At 40.6% G+C, this 22,893-nt stretch overlaps 1 protein-coding gene across 2 annotated transcripts in view; it reads left to right on the top strand.

The window, feature by feature from the left end:
• Positions 1-16,516, top strand: part of Rbbp6 (RB binding protein 6, ubiquitin ligase) — a 33,595-nt gene extending 17,079 nt beyond the window's left edge. The window contains exons 7-18 of one of the 2 annotated variants that reach the window (XM_041667275.1): positions 307-446; positions 2,981-3,153; positions 4,157-4,260; positions 4,370-4,707; positions 6,181-6,277; positions 6,403-6,481; positions 6,569-6,623; positions 9,056-9,124; positions 10,875-11,237; positions 11,547-11,648; positions 12,483-14,237; positions 14,545-16,516. In XM_041667275.1, the coding sequence (XP_041523209.1) occupies positions 307-446; positions 2,981-3,153; positions 4,157-4,260; positions 4,370-4,707; positions 6,181-6,277; positions 6,403-6,481; positions 6,569-6,623; positions 9,056-9,124; positions 10,875-11,237; positions 11,547-11,648; positions 12,483-14,237; positions 14,545-16,105 (4,836 nt within the window). In that variant the 3' untranslated portion in view covers positions 16,106-16,516. The remainder of the gene's footprint in view (positions 1-306; positions 447-2,980; positions 3,154-4,156; positions 4,261-4,369; positions 4,708-6,180; positions 6,278-6,402; positions 6,482-6,568; positions 6,624-9,055; positions 9,125-10,874; positions 11,238-11,546; positions 11,649-12,482; positions 14,238-14,544) is intronic. The other variant, XM_041667276.1, reaches the window with a different exon arrangement.
• The last annotated feature ends 6,377 nt before the right edge of the window (positions 16,517-22,893 follow it).

Genomic DNA, 22,893 nt, shown 5'->3' with positions numbered 1-22,893 from the left:
TTGTGAGCCACCATGTGGTTGCTGGGAACTGAACTCAGGACCCCTGGAAGAGCAGGCAATGCTCTTAACCTCTGAGCCATCTCTCCAGCCCTTGGCTGTCTTGTTGAATAGAGCATGTTGCTTGTTTCTAGGTCTGGTTTTCTCTGAAGTGGTTATTAGTCCATAGTTCACATAGCTGATTCTGGGAGTTAAATGAGTTCCTGGGGGAAAGTATCACAAGTAGTCAGTAGTCGGTGATGAGTGTTGCAGGAGGTGTGCAGGCATTACTAAAGAAGGCTGTTCTGTTTTTCTCTCCCTTCTAACCAGGATAAGAACTTTGAGTCTGGCCCTAGAATCAAAAAGAGCACTGGAATTCCTCGAAGTTTTATGATGGAAGTGAAAGACCCTAACATGAAAGGTGCAATGCTTACGAACACCGGGAAATACGCAATCCCCACTATAGATGCGTGAGTATGCAGGTCAGGCTGACCTGGGGACCAGGCAGTCCCAGGGTGTAGGGTTTCAGTCTTGGGCTTGTAACTTGGCTACTTGTGTTCCTTGGGAATTTTCCATTCCAGAATTGTTCATTTCCACATGTTACATTTCTGTGTTAATTCTGAGAGGCTGCAGTCTGCTCCATTTTTGCAAATTTAAATGAATTTGGGGATTTTTGTCATTAGTGAGTGCCACTTCCCTTGTGTCTTCTAATTCTTTCTTTCTGTCATTCCTTTCTTCCTCATTCACATACATGTTCCCACATTATCTTATATATGCTATTTCCATTTCCTAAGTGAATAAGACATGTAACCATTTGAGAAACATATGTTTAAGAATACAAGTGCAGCAATATAACGAGGCAAATTTAAATGCCAGGCATAAATGAAATACTGAGGATTTTTGGGTAGGTTTAGATACATTACATTATCTTTGGTCTAAAGTAGAGCTTATTTTACAAACCACTATTAGTTCATTTCTGCCCGGCCAGCCCTGTAAAATGTCATAGTGGGTTGGGGTAGGGTGGTTGGGTTTTTTTGTTTGTTTGTTTTTTTATTTTATTTATTTATTGTTTTTTTTTTTCAAGGCAAGGTTTTTCTGTAGCTTTGGAGCCTGTCCTGGAACTAGCTCTTGTAGACCAGGCTGGCCTCGAACTCACAGAGGTCCGCCTGCCTCTGCCTCTGCCCCTCAAATGCTGGGATTAAAGGCTGGCACCACCAACACCCAGTGGTGCTTATTTATCTCCTACAGTAGAAACATGCATAAGTATGTTGTAAGTGTTCCTCTAGGCTAGGATTCCTGGTTCTCTGCCCTGAATCTCTAGTTTTTATTTAGAAACTGTGGTAAGATTCTGATTATGTATTTTAAAGCTAGCTTTCCAAAAGATTGCCAAGTTGAGATCTAGAACATTCTTTGTCCAAAACCAGTTTTCGAGGCCAGTTGTCTACTTTCTCAGGGGCAGATGAGTTCCCCAGCTTCCTGCACGAATGTTGAAGAAGCATGTAGGATTAGTATTGAAAGGATGTGTAGTTAGGGATGTGCACTTTAGTATGTAGTTGGTTAGCAGAGAACTGATGCTCCCTCCACCCCAGCCCTGCTCACATGCTCTGCTTCACCCCTCTGCTTCCATCAGCCACCATCCTGCGTTTTTCTGGTTCATTGTATGCTGTAGCTAATCCAGAGACATTTCATAAATGCTATGGAACAATTATAAATTGGAATTGATTGTTTGCAGTCAATTTAAGAGCAGACTGCTTCATCTATATTACGTAAAAGTTCTTAGTGAGTAGAAATTTGTGTCGATAAAGTTAACATCACCTGTGAGCCCTAACTAATAATTCATTGCTTTGAGTCCTGGGGGAGAAAAGCTCATTTGTGTCAGATGCACAGCCCATACTGGGGAGAGATGGGAGCCCTAATATTTTAAAGAAAACATTCACCCTCTCCACTAACACCACTGATAAGCAACTCAGACTCTTCTTCTGTTTCTTTTTCTATCCTGTTCTCTTCCCCTCCCCGTTTTTTGTTTTTTCCCTTTTTTCTTTTCTCTTGGGCAGTGGGAGACTCCTCTTTCACAAATTGGGAACAATGGGGCATAAGCAAATTGATACTTATTTGTGGAATCGTGGTGATGTCTATGGAGCAGCTGCAACACAAATAACACACCTAAGGTACCCTTCTCCATCCAGCTGAGACTATTTCATTTCAGCGTTGATGAGCACATCCTGTTCCTAAATGAAACAGATTTTCTCTTAAGAATTCCTATGGTTTACAGCTTTGTCTGAGCATAGGGAAGTGGGGGCTTATGGAACAATAGAGGCAAATCTGAGAATGACTTTTGTATGTTTTTAGATGTATTTAGCGCTTACCATTCCTGAAAAATTCATTTCGACAAAAAAATTGTATAATGATACGTTCTCTCATATTTGTTTGACGCATTCTAATCATTAAGTCATGTTTAATTGACAAGTAGATTAATCTTTAAAGTAGTTACAGGCAGGTCATTGGTTACCTATTCTAATGACCTTGGTTATAGATAAGTTCCCATCAGTGTCTGCATGGGTGTGACAGAATGCTGGAGTGTGGGAGACACTTTTGTGTTTATTTATTTATTTATTTATTTATTTTTAAGAAACATCTGGTTAAAGAAAAATTGTGATTAAGGGTATTCGCCAAGTTCAAATTCTGTCTATCTGACTCTTACATAGGACATTCTGGCATCTTAACATGTTGTTTTACCTCTGGCCTTTAGTTCCTAGAGTTAAGGATTCTGAGATCCTTTATTTGCTTTTAAAGTGTTTCTTTACTTTTGTTTACTTATTGTAGTTCTGATTTATGTCTGTGGAGGATAGATATAACTGCCTCGGTACATTGAAAGACATGTTTGTCTAAACTCAGTGTATTGTCCTGAAGTTACATGTTCTGTTATGATATAGTATGCTGAGCATAGAGCATTTGACTACCCTGCCTTTTGGCAATCCTAAAATGTGGAAACTATCTTTTACAGAGAGGCCTATGCAATTGGGAAGAAAGAGAAGCCACCCTTTTTACCAGAGGAACCATCATCATCTTCAGAAGAAGATGATCCTATCCCAGATGAGCTCTTGTGCCTCATCTGCAAGGACATTATGACTGATGCTGTTGTCATTCCCTGCTGTGGAAACAGTTACTGTGATGAATGTAAGAGGCTGGGATACTTTTAGAGATGTCAAAATGTATTTGCTTGGTAAATTGTGAGGTGGTAGTTGTTTGGGTGGATAGTTGGTTGTTTTTAAAAATGGTCTATCGGGCCTTTGTTCATTTCCTTATTTATTTTTTGATCTTAAGCTGGGTCTGAATTTAATATCCTCCCTGACCTTCTATCATTATTTTTTTTAAACAAGACTCTTGGGTTTTACGTATGCATGTAAGATTGCTTTCACGTGTGTGTGTGTGCTTGGTGACCTTGGAGGTCAGAAGAGGGTATTGAATACCTTGGAACTGGAGTTAGAGGCAACCTTGAGCTGCTGTGTAGGTACTGGAAACAACCTTAGTCCTCTGTAAAAGTAAGTGCTCTTAACCACTAAGCCGTCTCTCTAGCACCATTTAGTTTTACTTTGTTTTGTTTTTTAATGCCCAGTTCTTGTTAAGCCATTTCAAAGACTCTAAAAGCATGTAAAATGTTTATTACTCTTTTCTAGACTTAGTTTTATTTGTTTGTACAATATTTTCATTACTAGCTAAATAAGGATTGGTATTTGATAATGCATTTTCTGTCTCTAAACATTTGTTTGCGGTCTGGGCATGATGGCACATGCTTTTAACTCAAGCACTTGGGTGATAGAGGCAGATGAATAACTGAGTTCAGGCTAGCCTGGATTACACAGTGAGACCTTGTCTCAAAAAGACATATTTAGGACTGGAGAGATGGGTGTTAAAAGCACTGCCTAATGTTCCAGTGGACCCTAGCTTCAGGTTCCGGTACCCATGTGGCAGTTCACAATCATCTGTAACTCTAAGTTTATAGGATCAGACCCCGCTCTCTGGCTTCCACGAAGTTGCTGTTTGTTTGTTTGTTTGTTTGTTGTATTTGAGACAAGAGTCTCATAGTTTAGCCCTGAGTGGTATAGGTTGTCTTCAATTCGTTATGTGAACATCAAGTTCCTACAGTGCCACCTCATGCTTAACATCTTATCATACATAGGTATTAGGACAGCACTCCTGGAATCAGATGAACATACGTGTCCAACATGTCATCAGAACGATGTTTCTCCTGATGCTTTAATTGCCAACAAGTTTTTACGACAGGTAGCATTTGTATCTTTTTACACAAAAGTATCATTAGCATTTTCACTAATTGAACCCATTTAAATGAATGATATTACATACTTGGCATTTTTATGTTTGGTGTCTGTAGGCTGTTAATAACTTCAAAAATGAAACTGGCTATACAAAAAGACTACGAAAACAGTTACCTCCACCCCCTCCCCCAATACCACCACCAAGACCACTCATTCAGCGGAACCTGCAGCCTCTGATGAGATCTCCAATATCAAGACAGCAGGATCCTCTGATGATTCCAGTGACGTCTTCCTCAGCTCACCCAACTCCCTCTATATCCTCATTAAGTTCAAATCCGTCTTCCTTGACTCCTTCTGTGCCTGGAAATCCATCTTCTGCCCCAGCTCCAGTACCTGATATAACTGCAACAGTGTCTATATCAGTTCATTCAGAAAAGTCAGATGGTCCTTTTCGGTAAGTCTGTACCTTATTATCGAAGACAAATGAGGTCAGTAGTGCAGGTTTTCTTGATAGTTTTTGAAATAGGGTCTTACCTTTGAAATCGTGTAAGACCCACTGTTGGCCCCTAAATTCATAAAGATTTGCCTCTGGGTGCCTCCTGGTTGCTAGGATTTTAAAGTTCAGGGGTTTTGTTTTATTTTTCTAATTTTTCAATTTCACTTTATGCATATGAATGTTTTGCCTGTCTGTTTCTGCAGTGGTAAAATGGGGTGTGTGATGCCCTAGAATGTCGTTACAGATAATTTTGAGTATATTATGTGGGTGCTGGGAATCAAACCTGGGCCTCCAGAAGAACAGCTGATTTTCTTAGCCACTGAGCCATCTTTCCATCCCCTAAAGTAATAGCTTCTTTAATGGACTTCTATGCTTATTGAAATACTAAATTGCAGCCAGATGGTGGTGGCGCACGCTTTCAACCCCAGCATTCGGGAGGCAGAGGCAGGTGAATCTAGAGTTTGAGGCTAGCCTGATCTACAGAGTGAATTCCAGAACAGCCAAGGCTACACAGACAAACCCTGTCTTGAAAGACCAAAAGCAAGAAAGAGAAAAGAAGAATAATTTGATGATATGTCACCTTCTGAAAGCAACCTAGGACTTTGTGGTCTACTAACACATGCAGTCTCTTAAAAGTCAACCAAGTTTATTAAAACACAGATGCCAGGTCCTGATTCATACATACTGAAAGATAATCTTAAGGGTAAAACCTTTCCATATATAAGGCATACCACGGTTTTAGTTTAGTCTTCATTTAGTCAATAAAGGAAATAAGGCAATACAGAGAATTCTCTTAGAGTATTTTCCTCCCATAAAGACATTAAGTGCCCTCTTTACTTTATAATTTTGAAGTCTTAAATGTTTGCACTTATTTTCTATCATTGTATATTTCTTCGGGCAGTTCTTTTTTTTTTTTTTTTTAAGTCTAGCTGCCTCAACCATGTGTGTACAGAAAGAAAACAGCTGTAAGGACTTGGTTCTCTAGTGCCATCTTGTAGGATCTGATCAACCAGTTAGGCTTGCATGCAAATTTTTTTTGAAAGATTTATTTATTTATTAGGAATACAGTGTTCTGTCTGTCCGTATGCTTGCTGGCCAGGTAAGGGCACCAGATCTCATTACAGATGGCTGTGAGCCACCATGTGGTTGCTGGGAATTGAACTCAGAACCTTTGGAAAAGCAGTCAGTGTTCTTAACCTCTGAGCCATCTCTCCAGCCCCATTTTTTTTTTTTTACTACAAAAACTACTAAAGCATCTCACTTGCCCAGGTGTAATGTGCAGAGTTTTAGAGCCTATCTTTTGACCTGTCTCAGAGATTGTCATTAACTCATTTTAATGCAGGACATTGATAGGCAGCATTAGTAATGGGTTTCATTTTATTCATTATCATCCTCCCTGGTGACATTTTCTTCTGTTACATTGTTTTCTAGGGATTCTGATAATAAATTATTACCAGCTGCTGCCCTCGCATCAGAACATTCTAAGGGAGCCTCCTCAATTGCAATTACTGCTCTTATGGAGGAAAAGGTAGATTTTGTTGGCTTTAAAATTTAGTTTTTAATAGGTGTTTTGCTGTTTTGTTTTGATTTGATTTTTGCTTTGACTTATAAAACTTAAAACCTATACCTGTTTTTTTGTGGTTATTCCTAAAGGGTTACCAAGTGCCTGTCCTTGGAACTCCATCTTTGTTGGGGCAGTCATTATTACATGGACAGTTGATCCCCACAACTGGTAAGTAACATTATTTTCATTTGGACCCTTTTCCCTTTAGGAAATAATGAACGGTGAATCTCACATTCATTCTTTTTTGTTTATAAGGTCCAGTAAGAATAAATGCTGCACGCCCAGGTGGTGGTCGACCAGGTTGGGAACAGTAAGTATATAACTCAAAATAACTTTCAGATACTTGTCTTTGAACTAAAAATGTAGTAGAGACTACAAACTAGACAGGAGGTTGCTGAATTGTTCCTATAAACTCCTTTAAATATGCTAGATTAGTGTACTTTTTATGTCACAGTTCACATTTATATGTCCAATTATTATCTGAATGAATAAATGTATTTTATACTTGAAAAACTTGGAGCTAGACATACTGGCATTCATACAATTGAAAATATACTGGGAGTTGGATCCCCTAAAGTAATAGCTTTTTTAATGGACTTCTATGCTTATTGAAATACTAAATTGCAGCCTGATGGTGGTGGTGGCATATGCTTTCAGTCCTAGCATTCAGGAGGCTAGGGAGTACTTTGCCCCAAGCCCATCACATTTGACTTCCCAAAGCTTTACTCAGAGTCTCTTGACTGACCATCCCCCAGTAGCATAGTTGATTGACTCCTTACATATACTGTATGTGGTGAAAATGTATGCTACACAGTTTAGCAAGTAAGCTGCACATGGAGATTATTAGCACTGCCCAATGATTTAGGTAAATGCTTACAGTAGAATCCCAGGGTTACTCTGTACACAGTGATTAATTATATCCAGTTTTGATCTATTATATTGCATCTTTGACTTCTCTTGGATGGTGCTGTGTGCAATCTGTATAAAGTTTTAATTTGATAAGATTAGATGTTTTGTGATTAAAAATACAAAATAGACTTTTAACAGCATTTAATGTATTCATAATACCCTTTTCTTAATTCAGTATTTCCAGACTACCTTGATTTGTCTATAAATTTTTCAAATTGTCATAAATCTCAAAAAAAGAAATCCACATTGTGTGTTCAAAGTTAAAACCCGTTTCAAAGGTCACCTTGTAATTCTTTTCCAAAATTGAAGCATACTGTTAAGTCCTTTTCTTCCTTAGAATATAGGGATCTTGACCTCAAATTAGTAAGTTGATCCTATATTTTAAGTTTTCTAGATTTTAATTTTTCTAAAAGGTTCAACTCTATCCTGTCTTGTTTAGATGATCAAAATTCAATTTAAGGGCTGGAGAGATGGCTCAGTAGTTAAGAGCATTGACTGTTCTTCCAGAGGACCTAGCGCCCTCTTCTGGCCTGCAGGCATACATGGAGGAAGAATATTATATGCATAATAAATAAGTAAAATCTTTTTAAAAATTCAATTTAGCACCGGGCAATGGTGGCGCACGCCTTTAATCCCAGCACTCGGGAGGCAGAGGCAGGCAGATCTCTGTGAGTTCGAGACCAGCCTGGTCTACAGAGCTAGTTCCAGGACAAGCTCCAAAACCACAGAGAAACCCTGTCTCAAAAAAAAAAAAAATTCAATTTAGTAAGCAAACATCATAATATTAATGTCTACCACACAGAGTTTTTTGTTTTGTTTTCTTGACTTGTTAATAGTTATTAAAATCTATAGGATGTGATGTTCTGCCCTGGCACACAAAGAATATTGATGTCTATAGAATGCTTTATGGCATTAAAAATTAGTAGATTTTGGCTGGAGTGGTGGCTCAGCGATTAATAGTACTTGGTCTTCCAAAGGACCTGGATTCAGTTTCCAGCATCCACAACCATCTATAACTCAGCTCCAGGGGATCCAATGCCCTCTTCTGAAACTTGTAAAGCCATCAGGCATGTACCTGATGTGCAGATATGTCTGTAGGAAAAATACTCATACACATACAATTAAATGTTTTCCTATGAGACTTAAATCGTAAAATCTTTGATCTTTTTGTTTGATGGATAAACCAAATTTCTTTTTTTTTTAAATAGAATCCATTTTTTAAGATTTATTTATTTATGATGTATACAGTGTTCTTCCTGCATGTTTGTCCGCATGCCAGAAAAGGGCACCAGATATCATTACAAATGGCTGTGAGCCACCATATGGGTGCTCAGAGTTGAACTCAGGACCTCTGGAAAGAGTAACCAGTGCTCTTAACGTTTGAGCTGTCTCTCCAGTTCATAAACCAAATTTCTTATAGAGAAAATAGACAGATGAGAGATTAGAAGAATATATCAGTAGAACATGAAATTTAGAGACAGACACACCTGAGTTGGTATCCATTTACTGGGTACAGGACTGTGAGCATGTAGGTTTCTCCTCAGCCTCCATTTTTAATTTGTAGCACTTAAAGTATTGTATTCAAGCATGTAAAGTACCTCCATAGAGCTTTGCAAATTAAAGAGCCCTTTTCTAACCAGTAACTTTGTAGAGTGCTAATGAAAATACAGGCTATTGTTTGCTTAGATCTCCTCTGGAACAACTTTAAAAGTTCAAGATTAGGAAACATTTTCAAAACAGTTAAAATAGATACTCTCAAATATGTGATAGCTTGTATATTATACCTAATGAGAAATATTCAATTCTGTTTTCTCTTTCTACACCTTTATACAGTTCCAACAAGCTTGGGTACCTGGTTTCTCCACCACAGCAAATTAGAAGAGGGGAAAGAAGTTGTTACAGGTAAGCATGGTAAGACTCTTGGGAAATAGCCCAATGGCACACTGGGTAAAGAAGTAAAACATGGAAGTGGTAAGAAGGAGACACTTGTTCTCTTTCATTTTAGTCTTTAGAAGTGGTCCTTAAGTAAGCTAGGAACTGGGGTTATAGTCCCATGGTTATTCAGGTTCAGAATACATTCTTATTTGAAGATATGTTTACCAAAGCTGTTTGTTGCTAAGTGTAGTGCACACCTGTAATCCCAGCATTTGGGAGGTTAAGTCAGGCAGATTGTGAGTTGGAAGCCAGCCTGGATGACATAATAAGACCTGTCTGGGGAGGAAAGCAGAGGAGAGAATATAGGAAAACATAATATTGGAATTAGTATGATGATTTCTACATCTCCCATCTTCGGTATGTATGTGAGCATGCATGCTTACAGGGGCCCATGGAGGATATCAGGTACCCTGCTCTATTGTTCCCTGCCTTATCCTTTTGAGAAAAGATAGCTCACTGAAACTGGAGCTAGACTGGTAGGCAGCAGGCCCCTGCAGTCCTCCCTGTCTGCCCCTCCCAACACTGGGATTAAATGTAGGTATGCATGGCCGCATATGACTTTTTAGGTAGGTACTGTGTGGTTGAGCTCAGTTCCTTGCACTTGTGCAAGCGCTCCACCTACTCATTAAGCCACCTCTTTGGCCCTTCAGGCTCTGTCCTTTGTAATCCTTCCAGTGATTATTTGGTTTGTATCAGTACATGGCAGAATACAGCTTATGAAATTAGCTCAGCTCCCAGATGGGAAAAAGAATTGTGCTTCTTTGTCTCCCAGTCTCTCCTCACTTCTTTTCTACAAGAAAAGGTCAGAAGATTCGTTATGGCTTCTTACTCTGACAGTATTAATTTAAGAAGCTGTAAGTTTTTTTTACTATGGTGGTTGTTATTTGAATCAGGGTCCAAAGACTTCCGAATTTGTTAAGATTTTTACTGATCTACTCTTATGATAGTTAAGCTGATTTTTTTTTTAACTAGGTTGCATTAAAAGGAGGTGATAAGTATTAATTTATGGTTTTGAGCACACTTAAGTCTAAAGCCTCCCTACTGCCATTATATACCATTTGGCCATTGGGTAAAAAACCATTAGTTTAACAAAAGCACACTTGAATTCTTTGAGACAATTCAGAAACTTTAGCACTATTACTTCTGTTTATTAGGGAAAACATTGGCGTTTTCAGTTTTGATTACAAATCAAATATTGGTATTAGTATGATTCTGTTTTGTTTGGTCTTCACCTACTTCCTCCAAAAGGAAGTTATAGTGGTTTTTAATGTAAACTTTGGGTCTAAAGACAGACATTTGGGGGAGAACTAGGTCACAGCCATGTTAACCTGTCGTTTCCTTCAAAATACATTTTCTGTTCGTTGCTAAGTGGCCTTAAAAATTAGAATCTTGGGGCTGGAGAGACAGTTTAGTGGCACAGAGCACTCGGGATTTTGAAATAAGAATTGAGAGATTTTTGTTCTGGGAAAGTTGTTACCCGAGCTGGATTCATGTGATTGTCTAGCCTCCTGAGTAGTTGGGACTATAGACCTATATCACCATACTTGGCCTATAGAATTAATATATATAAATACATGTTACTTGGATTTGGCTAGAATAGTTGATTCTATTCCATTTTTTTACTTTGGAAAAATAATTAAGAAGAAAAAAAGACAGCCTTGTTTGTCTCGGATACATTTAATTTAAAGATACAATACCTTGGAATTTATTTCTCCAGAAGTATAAACCGCGGGCGACACCACAGCGAACGATCACAGAGGACTCAAGGCCCATCACTACCAGCAACACCAGTCTTTGTGCCTGTTCCACCACCTCCTTTGTATCCGCCGCCTCCCCATACACTTCCTCTTCCTCCAGGTGTTCCTCCCCCACAGTTCTCTCCTCAGTTTCCTCCTGGCCAGCCCCCACCTGCAGGATATAGTGTCCCTCCTCCAGGGTTTCCACCAGCTCCTGCCAATATGTCAACACCTTGGGTGTCATCAGGAGTTCAGACTGCTCATTCAAATACCATCCCTACAACACAAGCACCACCTTTGTCCAGGGAAGAATTCTATAGAGAGCAACGGCGATTAAAGGAAGAGTAAGTATTTCCACTTGAAATTATCTTACACCTTTTTCATTTTCTGATACAACATTAAATAGGTATTTTGGAAACTTTTTTTTACTTTTTATTTATTTATTTATTTTAGTGTTTCCAGTTAGTAAAGAAAATTCACCTAAAATTTAAACCATACAAGCAACTTCGTCAGGGATACCTAGTTAATTATAGTTTTAAAGTAGAAAACTAATGACAATTTCATTCATTTCATTCATGATCTAATTACATTTGTCTTGTTAGTTTTCTTAAATGGTTTTTGTTAACTTTCACTCTTTAACTTTATTTTACTAGGGAAAAGAAAAAGTCCAAGCTAGATGAGTTTACAAATGATTTTGCTAAGGAATTGATGGAATACAAAAAGATTCAAAAGGAGCGTAGGCGCTCATTTTCCAGGTTAGTGTTTTGCAAGCCTTCACAACAGAATTACAAATGGGACTTTAAATATCCAGGGATTACCTGTGGATATAAATAACACTGCACTTATGAGATTTTTCTAATTCGGTCTAGTTTATAGAATGGAGGAAATGTAGCTTATTCCCCAATATGTCCATTAAAATAATGTCTCAGTGTAAATTCTATTGTGTTGAACTAGCATTTATGGGGACTGAATTGTCATTGTCCCTTGAAGTTATTTATTTATAATATGAAATCAATGGGAAATGTTTATGGAAGGAAGGACATAAGGAACTAGCCAGAGAGTATTCTGAGGACCTTTGCCATAAGGCTGTAGCTTCTTGCTGGAACATTAACCTGTGTGACTCAAAAGCCGTGGTAGAGAACTTGATCTTGCATTGGTAGAAAAAACTGAATTGCAGAAGTTCCCTGGAAGTTTGTTTTTTAGACTTACATTTAAAATGTGGTTCCTTTTAAAGCTAGACTGTTAAAGCTAGACTGTTGGCTAGTAGAAGATGAAAAGACTCTTAGCTTAAATAATCAGACAGGAAATTGAAATTTAATTGGCATGTGTTTAGTGTTAATAAGCTCATAAAACTCACGGTACATTGATGCACTTCACTCTGGTTGTCAGGACTTTTATTTTGTAACAAGTGATTTATGTACTTTATTCCATTCCAATAGAGGTCAGTGTACCTCTTTAATCATGTGAGATGAATTTGCAAAGAAAGATAAAACCATGAGACAAGAATGCTAGAATTTTGTCTGTTTTTACTATGTATGTATGTATGTATGTATGTATTTCTCAACCATCAACTGTGTTTTTGTTTTTAGGTCTAAATCTCCCTATAGTGGTTCATCATATTCAAGAAGTTCATACACTTACTCAAAGTCAAGATCTGGCTCCACACGGTCCCGCTCTTACTCTCGATCCTTCAGCCGCTCGCACTCTCGTTCCTATTCACGATCACCTCCATACCCCAGGAGAGGCAGAGGCAAGAGCCGTAATTACCGTTCACGGTCCAGATCTCATGGATATCACCGATCTAGGTCAAGGTCACCTCCATATAGACGTTATCATTCACGGTCAAGATCTCCTCAAGCATTTAGGGGACAGTCTCCCACTAAACGCAATGTACCTCAAGGCGAAACCGAGCGTGAGTATTTTAATAGATACAGAGAAGTTCCACCCCCTTACGACATCAAAGCCTATTATGGACGGAGTGTCGACTTTAGAGACCCATTTGAGAAAGAACGCTACCGGGAATGGGAGAGGAAATACCGAGAGTGGTATGAAAAGTACTACAAAGGGTATGCTGTGGGGGCACAGCCTAGACCCTCAGCTAACAGAGAGGACTTCTCCCCAGAGAGACTTTTACCTCTTAATATCAGAAATTCTCCCTTCACAAGAGGGCGCAGAGAAGATTATGCTGCTGGACAAAGTCATAGAAATAGGAATCTAGCTGGCAACTATCCAGAAAAACTTTCAACAAGAGATAGTCACAATCAGAAAGATAACACAAAATCAAAAGAGAAGGATAGTGAGACCATTCCAGGAGACAATAAAGGAAACAAGCATAAGAAACACAGAAAACGAAGAAAGGGGGAGGAGAGTGAGAGCTTTCTGAACCCCGAACTGTTAGAAACATCCAGGAAATCCAGAGAGTCATCAGGCGTTGACGACACTAAGACAGATACACTGTTTGTTCTCCCAAGTAGAGATGATGCTACACCTGTTAGGGATGAACCAATGGAGGCAGAATCAATCACTTTCAAATCAGTGTCTGAAAAAGACAAGAGAGAAAAAGATAAGCCAAAAGTTAAAAGTGACAAAACCAAACGGAAAAGTGACGGATCTGCTACAGCCAAGAAGGAAAGTGTTTTAAAACCTTCTAAAGGATCCCAAGAAAAAATAGATGGGGAGCGTGAAAAATCTCCACGGTCTGAACCTCCACTTAAAAAAGCCAAAGAGGAGGCTGCAAAGACTGACTCTGTAAAACCTTCGTCATTGTCTCAGAAGGATGACAAGGTCACCGGAACGCCCAGAAAAGCCCACTCTAAGTCTGCAAAAGAACATCAGGAGACAAAGCCAGTCAAGGAGGAGAAGGTGAAAAGGGACAGTTCCAAAGACATCAAGTCAGAAAAGCCAGCCAGTAAGGATGAAAAAGCCAAGAAGCCTGAGAAAAATAAGCTGCTTGATAGCAAGGGAGAAAAAAGAAAGAGAAAAACTGAAGAAAAGAATGTAGATAAAGATTTTGAGTCATCGTCAATGAAAATCTCTAAAGTAGAAGGAGCTGAAATAGTGAAACCATCACCAAAGCGCAAAATGGAAGGTGATGTTGAAAAGCTAGAAAGGACCCCAGAAAAGGACAAGATCACATCATCAACTGCCCCAGCCAAAAAAATCAAACTTAACAGAGAAACTGGGAAAAAAATTGGAAGTGCAGAAAATACATCTACTACAAAAGAACCCTCTGAAAAAATGGAGTCAACATCTAGCAAGATTAAACAGGAAAAAGTCAAGGGAAAGGCCAAACGAAAAGTAGCTGGGACTGAAGGCTCCAGCTCCACGCTTGTGGATTATACCAGGTATGAGGGCTGAGGGGTAGGTGTTTTTTGGGAAATGATGTCCTTTAATCTTGTATTTGCTCAGGTTCTTGAGTGTCTGGATCATGGAAAATCCAGACTAGTCTCGTTCCAGGCTAAGTTATAAGAAAGTGTGGGGAAGAGGTGAATTAGGTTTTATAGTTTGATCATATGTATGTTTCTTAGAGCATAATTTAATTTTTTAAAGCTAAAAAGACATCGTATTTTAAGCTAGCTTTTAAAAACTTACTATTGATGCTTTATCATTAGTAAATTTTTCATTAATTAAAAGTATATTCATTCATTTTAGTACAAGCTCAACTGGAGGCAGTCCTGTGCGGAAATCTGAAGAAAAGACAGATACAAAGAGAACAGTCATTAAAACTATGGAGGAATATAATAATGATAACACAGCTCCTGCTGAAGATGTTATAATTATGATCCAGGTTCCTCAGTCCAAATGGGATAAAGATGACTTTGAATCTGAAGAAGAAGATATTAAATCCACACAACCTATACAGAGTGTGGGGAAACCATCTAGTATTATAAAAAATGTTACTACTAGGCCCTCAGCTGCAACCAAGTACACTGAGAAAGAAAGTGAGCAGTCAGAGAAAATTCAGAAGCTCACCAAGGAGGTGAGCCATGAAATGACACAGCACGAGGTCAAAAGCTCAAAGGGCTCTGCGTCCAGTGAAAAGGGGAGAACCAAAGACCGGGACCACTCGGCGGTATTAGAAAAGGAAATCCCTGACAAGAGGAAGAGCAGCACCCAGCCAGAGAAGGAGAGCACTGTGGACCGTCTGAGTGAACAGGGAAATTGTAAAAATCTGTCTCAATCTTCTAAAGAGACCAGGACTTCAGATAAGCATGAATCCATTCGTGGTTCCTCAAATAAAGACTTCACTCCTGGTAGAGATAAGAAAGTGGACTATGACAACAGAGAATATTCCAGTTCCAAGCGAAGAGATGAGAGAAATGAGCTAGCAAGAAGGAAGGACTCTCCTCCTCGGAGTAAAGATTCTTCATCTGGACAGAAAAGTAAGCCAAGGGAGGAGAGAGATCTGCCTAAAAAGGGGACAGAGTCCAAAAAAAGCAGTTCTAGTCCCCCAAGAGACAAAAAGCCTCATGATCATAAAACCCCCTACGATACCAAACGCTCATGTGAAGAGACAAAGTCTGTAGATAAAACCTCTGGCAAGGAACGGGAAAAGCATGCTGCTGAGGCTCGAAATGGGAAAGAGTCCAGCTGCAGCAAGTTGCCATATATACCGAACCCGCCAGACCCCACTCCAGCTGAGAAAGAGCTGGTTGCCGGACAGGTTGATAAGAACACCATCAAGCCAAAACCTCAGTTCAGTCATTCCTCTCGACTTTCCTCTGATCTAACTAGAGAGACCGATGAGGCTGCTTTTGAACCAGACTATAATGAGAGTGACAGTGAGAGTAATGTGTCTGTGAAGGAAGAGGAGGCTGTCTCCAGTGTCTCCAAGGACTTGAAAGAGAAAGCAGCAGAGAAAGCAAAGGAGAGCTTGACTATCGCAGTGGCCGGCCAGCCAAGTGCAGACAGGAGCCAGAGTCAGAGTAGCCCCAGTGTTAGTCCAAGTAGAAGTCAGAGCCCTTCCGGTAGCCAGACCCGAAGCCATAGCAGCAGTGCCAGCTCAGCAGGAAGCCAAGACAGCAAGAAGAAGAAGAAGAAGAAAGAAAAGAAGAAGCACAAGAAGCATAAAAAGCACAAGAAGCATAAGAAGCATGCAGGTGCGGATGGGGACGCCGAGAAGAGCCAGAAACACAAACACAAGAAGAAGAAGGCAAAGAAGAGCAAGGACAAGGAGAAAGATGACCAAAAAGCGAAATCTGTCACTGTGTGAAAGACGGATGTTTTAATTGACTTAATTACTAAGTCATCTGTATTAAACTCTGTTATAATGTAAAGAAATTCCAACCTTGTAAATAATGAATGGAAGACCCTGTGCTGCACTTAAAGTATTTGCTGCTTGATTATTTCATTTTTACATCAGAGCTTTATAACGAACTTTTGTACAGAATTGTGAGTTGTGACCATGGAACATGAGAGGTTTTGCTAGGGCCTATTATTTTTAACCACCATTAATTAGTTGGGGTGGAGTTTACTGTACTGTGAAATTTTCACATTTGAATTTTTTTAATTGCCTGGCAAATGCTGGTATCAGTTCAAAAATATCAGCAGAATGATTTGCTGAACTCATTACAGCCCCGTTATGTCACTTTTTGATTACAATAAAAGTTTTCAGTAAACTTTTCACATGTTGAAGATGTCCATTAATTAAAGACAATAGTGTCTCATTTCTTCTCTTTCCAGCATCCTTCCAGCCTGTGAGTCAAACTGAATAGACAATTCTAAACATTGAAAACTTACTTCAGAGAGGACTGGTAGAAGATAATCGTTTCTAGTAATTAGAAGTTAACTTTCAAAAGGGGGTGGTGGGGTGCTTAAATCTTAAGAGATGAGGAATTGGGCCTCTTTTCTAGCCATTTGTTTTTGTTGGAATTCTGCTAGGTTAAAACTAAATACCTTGTGAAACAAATCATTTAAAGCCAAGTGTTTTTCTCTGTCCTCTGTTCCACTGACAAAAAAGTAAGTGGTAGCAGACAGGCAAGAGTCTCTCCTTCACTGCTTCAGGAACCTAGTGATGGCACCAAAAGGATTTGGGACAGGTTGAGCATGGTTTTAGAAGACATGGCATGAGTAAGGCTTTTCACAACCCATGGTCAAGAAACTGCTAGTCTGTTGTGTTGTGCAGGTTAACTAACAGCAGGGTGCTTCCAGCTTGTATGCCTTGATACATTAGCCTGGACTATCCCATGAATATTGTACTCTTATATACTTGCTGGTTCTCAGCTTTGAGTCAAGACACCTGAATGTGATGTTTAGGTAACATTTTCCATTTCAAATTCTCAGTGATATTCGTGTGTGTGTGTCCCATGGAGGTAGGAAAGGGCATTGGAGCCCTCTAACTGCCTGATATTTAATCCTGGGAACTAAATCCAAGTCCTGTGCAAGAGCAGCAAACACTTTTCACCTCTGTTTCATCTTTCCAGCTCCTGAGACTGGTTTAAAAATAGAACACAAGGGGCTGGAGAGATGGCTTGGTGCTCTTCCAGAGGTCCTGAGTTCAATTCCCAGCACCCACATAGTGGCTCATACCCATCTGTAATGAGATCTGGTGTCCTCTTCTGGCATATAGGAATGTAGAGGAACACTGTATACATAATAAATAAATCTTTTAAAAAAATAAAACACAAGTGCAGAGGGTGAGTTAGTCATCCAGGCTCAAGCTTTGCTGTGATGACTCTGCCCTGCCAAGATGCCAGTTGCGTACTTGTCTGTTCCAACATAACCTTTTGTCAGGAGTGGGATGTCCTGACCACTCCAGCCCACGTGCAACATACTGCCATTTCTGCTTTGAGATAATCCAGCTAGATTGTAGTCTTAGTTCCTGCTGATGAGATCTATAACTAGATGCTGTTTCCCACATCCGTCGAAGAGTTGGTACACTATCCAATCTTGCTCACACTGGGCTCATTCTTTAAGCTCAACTGGCCTTAACTTTAGTTGCAGCCCACTCTCCTGCCAGTTTCCAGCCTCCTGATGACCTGAAGGTGTTGCTCCTTTGCAATTAGGAGCAGTTTCCTAGCTTCATCTCTTGGTATTTGAACTCCTTAGTCCTTTCCATTATTGTGGCCGGCCTTTTTATGTGCCAGCATCCACAGAACCACAAAACCATCACCACGGAACCCCCAAACTGCTGGTATGCTGAATATTTGGCAGGATTGAGAGCCTTGAAAGAGAAACCCTCAAAGGCTGGAGATGTGGGTTAAATGTTTGCATAAACCTAAGGACGTGAGTTTGAATCCCTAGAACCCAAGTAAAGCCAGATAGCAGATGTGGTCTATTTGCAGAGCTCCTCCCATGAGATGGCAGGGAAAGGAGACTGTCCAGAAGCTCGCCTAACTGCAGCGCAGCCAACAACAACAGACTTAGGCTTGGCCTTTGACCTCCACATCAATGAGATTTTTATTTTGTGGGTGAATGTAGAGGTGTAGAGATGGGAGGAACAATTTGAAATATCAACCAACAAAAAGGCTTTGTTTTTTAATTATTTTGGTAGGCACTGCAAGGTGCTTGTTATTTAACCATTAATAATACCTCTAGCCCTTCACAGTACATGTGATTTTTTTTTTCAACCTCTGCTATTAATGCTAGTACCTGAGTGGTCTTAATTTGCACTTTGCTGTGAGGAGGGATCAGTCAACAGGAAGACTTCCCTCTTGTTTTGCTGGTCCCCCAAAAGGCCATATAAACATGCCTTTTTTCTTTTTAAAAAATACTGTATTAGTGTCTCTGTGGCTTTCTGCATGTGAGTGCAGTACTCATAGTGGCCAGAAGAGGGTGCCAGATCCCCTGGAGCTGGACTTAACAGGTGGTTTTGTGGTCGGCCCCAAGTTGGTGCTGAGAACCAAATTCAAGAGAAGTTACTGTCTGTCCTGCCCTTTGGGTTTGTTTGTGTTTTCTAGTATTATGTAACCCAGACTGTCCTTGAACTCCTGTTTTGTGGGTTTGTCTTGTTGGTGTTTGGTTTTGGTTTGTTTGTTTTATACTAAGGATTAAACCTAGGGGTCTTGTACCCATAGATAAGCAAATGTTCTGCCAGTGATCTTATGTATAGCTCCAGCCACCATACTGCCCTTGAATTTATACTAATCCTCCTGCCTCTGACTTTTGAGTACTGGGATTAAAAGCACGTGCCTACACCCCTACACCTGGTCCCAGTTTCTCAGTCGTTGTTGTTGTTGTTGTTGGTGGTGGTGGTGGTGGTGGTGGTGGTGTGTGTGTGTGTGTGTGTGAACTCAAAATCCTAACTTCATGAAACATGGGACAATGTTGTTCCTTGTAGTCACTGCAATGTACAACAGCACACCAGAGCTGTTTTTTAAAGATTTATTTATTATGTACATAGTGTTCTGCCCACATGTACACCTGCATGACAGATAAGAGCACCAGATCTCATTACAGGTGGTTGTGAGCGACTGTGAGGTTGCTGGGAATTGAATTCAGGACCTCTGGAAAGAACAGCCAAGTGCTCTTAACCTCTGAGCCATCTCTCCAGCCCACACCAGAATTTCTTGCTCCTGCCAAACTATAACTTGATAGCCACCATCATTGCCATAGCCTCCTCAGCCTCGACAGAACATCATTGCAGTACACCTCTATCGGCAAAATCAGCTTTTTCTATGTTTGAGTCAAGGTCTGTATTCTGTCCCAGGATGGCCTGTTTATTCACTGTGTCACTCCATCAGCCTCCCAAGTGTTGGAACTGCAGATGTGAGCTGGCAGATCAGATCAGCCCTCATAGCCAGCCACATGTGGATGGGGCTGGGGCAGAACCCACATGGGAGAAGAGAACCAACTCAAGTAAGTAGTTCTCTGACCTGTGCACCCTTTGCTCGTCATGCATGTTTGCTTATGCATGTTCACACATGTGCACACAGATAAGATGTAATAAAATATGTAAAGGATGTTTAAGGACACCCACAAACTACAAATGCCAGACTTCTTATGACTGGAAAATATTCTATGTGTATAGTCCTTCATGTTTTGTTCTTTTAGTTTTTCAAGACATGGTTTCTCTGTAGCTTTGGAGCCTGGCCTGGTACTAGCTCTTGAACTGGCCTTGAACTCACAGAGATCCACCTACCTCTGTCTCTGGTGGGCTGGGATTAAAGGCGCGTGCCACCACCGCCCAGCAAGTCCTCCATCTTTATTTGCTGATCAGTTGATAGACACTTAGGTTTGGGGGGTGGGGGTAGATTTTTGTTTGTTGCTATTGTGAACAGTGTTAAAATGAAGAGGGAGTGTAGGGCATTTTTTGTTTTATAAAAGGATGCCATTTCCCTTGGATATAGACACCACTTGGGTTTGCTGGATCATAGGGGCAGGTTTATTAAGAATAAAGACTCACTATGTAGCCCGGGCAGCCTGTCATTCTCTGCCCAGGATGGACTCAGCCTTCCACCTCTGCCTCCTGAGTGAGTGCTCAGGTTACTGGTATGTTTCATACATCTGACTAATTTTGTGATGGAGTTGCCAGGTTGCCTGGCCTGACCTTGTGCTCCTTGGTTCAAGGTATTTTCCCACACACACCTCAACTCGTTTCCCACCTCTGAATAGTGAGCGATTATAGGTGAGCTGCGCTGGCTATTTCTCATCTTTTGAGAAACATCCACATTGTTTTCGGTGATTGCCTGTGCAAACTCATTTCCTGCCAGCAATGTATGAAGATTGAGTTGGTCACGTGTTCCCATCCTTACCAGCAGCTGGTTTAAAAAGCAGAGCGATGGGTCTAGGAAGATGTCTTAAGGAAAGTATGAGGGCCGGAGTTCAAATCCACAGAACCCAGAAAAACCAGAGACAGGACCACATTTCTGTATCCCAAGCACTTCTCTGATGAAACGGGAAACAGAAACAAGAAAATCCCCAGCAGCTCACAGTCTGGCTCTCCTGACTCGCAGAGGTAAACAGCAAGCGACCCTAGCATACCCAAGGCGGAAGTGCAGCGACTGGCGGTCGTCTCTGAGCTCCACGTGTACACATCCACACTTACACGTGACAATGCACACACTAAAAACACGGAGCTGCTGTGTGAATGATGACAACACAGGACACAAAATACAGGCGAATTGAAATTAACCAGACGACTGAAGATTGCAAGTGAACTCTTTCAGTTATGCGCAGAGTAAGCGTACCCTCCCTCAGGTACCCCAGGACTGCCTCTGACTCAGTGTCTAGCCCAAGAGTAACCTTGTGTTTCCGATCCTCCGGGCTCAACTTCCCAAGGCCTGCAGTTATGAATATGCACCTCCTGTACTGGCCTCTAGGGTGCCCGGCATCAAACTTGGGCTTCCGGCTAGGCCAGAAGTCTACCCTCCACGCCACACAGCCATCTCCCCCAAACCTCTTAGTTACAAGTCTATGGGATCATGTTAAGGATTTAAAATAATTTTTGTTAATTCCCTTTTTTTGCTGGAGGAGTGTGTACTGGGGAATTGAGACAGGATTTCTCTGTGTAGCCTTGATTGTCCTGGAACTCACTCCGTAGACCAGGCTGGTCTCAAACTCACAGAGATCTGCTTGCCTCTGCCTCCCTGTGTACTGAGACTAAAACCACGTGCCACCAGTGCCCGGCCGGCTCTTAATTTCCTTCTACACTTTACCTTTTAAAAAAACTTAATGGGGGGCTGGAGAGATGGCTCAGTGGTTAAGAGCATTGCAAGCTCTTCCAAGGGACCCAAGTTCGATTCCCAGCAACCACATCTGTAATGAGGTCTGGTGTCCTCTTCTAGCAGGCATATATGCAGGCAGAATATTGTATCCATAGTAAATAAATAAATAAATATTTTAAAAAAATAAAAATAAATAAAAAAACTTAATGGAGCTACACAAGTGCCACGTGCTTGTCCTCCCAGATCATCACAGAATGCTACAGCAGGGCAGGAGGAGTGTCACTAGTTCAAGGCCAGCCAGGGCTACAAGAGAGAGAGACCCTGCGTTTTTGTTGTTGTTTTTAATTTAAAAAAAATCCTTAATGGAAGGTAAACAATGATCTTATTAGAAACAAGATGAATCTTACTTTTCCTTTGAAAATCTTGCTTTTTCCTTTCGTAGTTAGTTTGATTTTTGGCTTTTCCCTTGAAATGTGATTTTTGCTTTAGTAATTTTCTTGACTTACCATGGCCTGGATGAGTCATTTTCAATTTAAGACTTTATTCTAAGTCTTCGGGATTTTTTTTAATTCTAACATGAGACTAGGCATACAGTTAGGATTCAGAATAAAATTCTCTTTTCTAGAAGCATTGACATCTTAGTAAAAATTTATTGTCTAAATGTGTTATCCAAGGTTTAATAACATTAAAACTAGTGGGTTGTTTTTCTTTGCTTACAAACAAATATAAGAAAAGTTATCAGGAAAGCGGTAATGTGGTAGAGAACCAGGAAGGAGGCTGGGATGGGGAGAGGAAGGGAAGGGACACCTCCTACTGGCAGCTCCTCATGAAGCACTTGACCCTTGGGAAGCTCTGTGTGTTGTGCACCCGTAGCCTGAAGCAACAGAGTAAGGCCTGGAGCAATTGAGGGATGTTCTTTTCTGGCTTATTGAAGCAGGGTCTTACTAAGTAGCCTCAACTGGCCTTGAACCCACTCAAAGCAGACTTCTTGCCTCAGCTTTGTGAAACCTGGCACGGAAGTTGTATATCAACACGCCTGACTGGCACAGTTTCTTTAAAATCACTTTTAAGGCCGGGCGATGGTGGCGCACGCCTTTAATCCCAGCACTCGGGAGGCAGAGGCAGGCGGATCTCTGTGAGTTCGAGACTAGCCTGGTCTACAGAGCTAGTTCCAGGACAGGCTCCAAAGCCACAAAGAAACCCTGTCTCGAAAAAACAAAAACAAAACATAAAATCACTTTTAAGAGCAGGGGAGACTGCTCAGTGGTTAGGGTGTTTGCCACACACTTGTAAACAAACCCATGTAAACGCCAGGTGGATTGGTGGCTAGCCTGTAATTCCAGGCCAAGAAGGCAGATTCCCAGAGCAAACTGGCTAGCAAGACTAGTCATATCTT

The sequence above is a fragment of the Microtus oregoni genome, unplaced genomic scaffold (assembly GCF_018167655.1).
Source record: "Microtus oregoni isolate MIOR12 unplaced genomic scaffold, Mior012 000016F_ref0000370, whole genome shotgun sequence".
Classification (NCBI taxonomy): Eukaryota; Metazoa; Chordata; class Mammalia; order Rodentia; family Cricetidae; genus Microtus; species Microtus oregoni.
The sequence above is the reverse complement of the archived record's forward strand: the minus strand, read 5'-3'. Positions and strand labels throughout refer to the sequence as shown.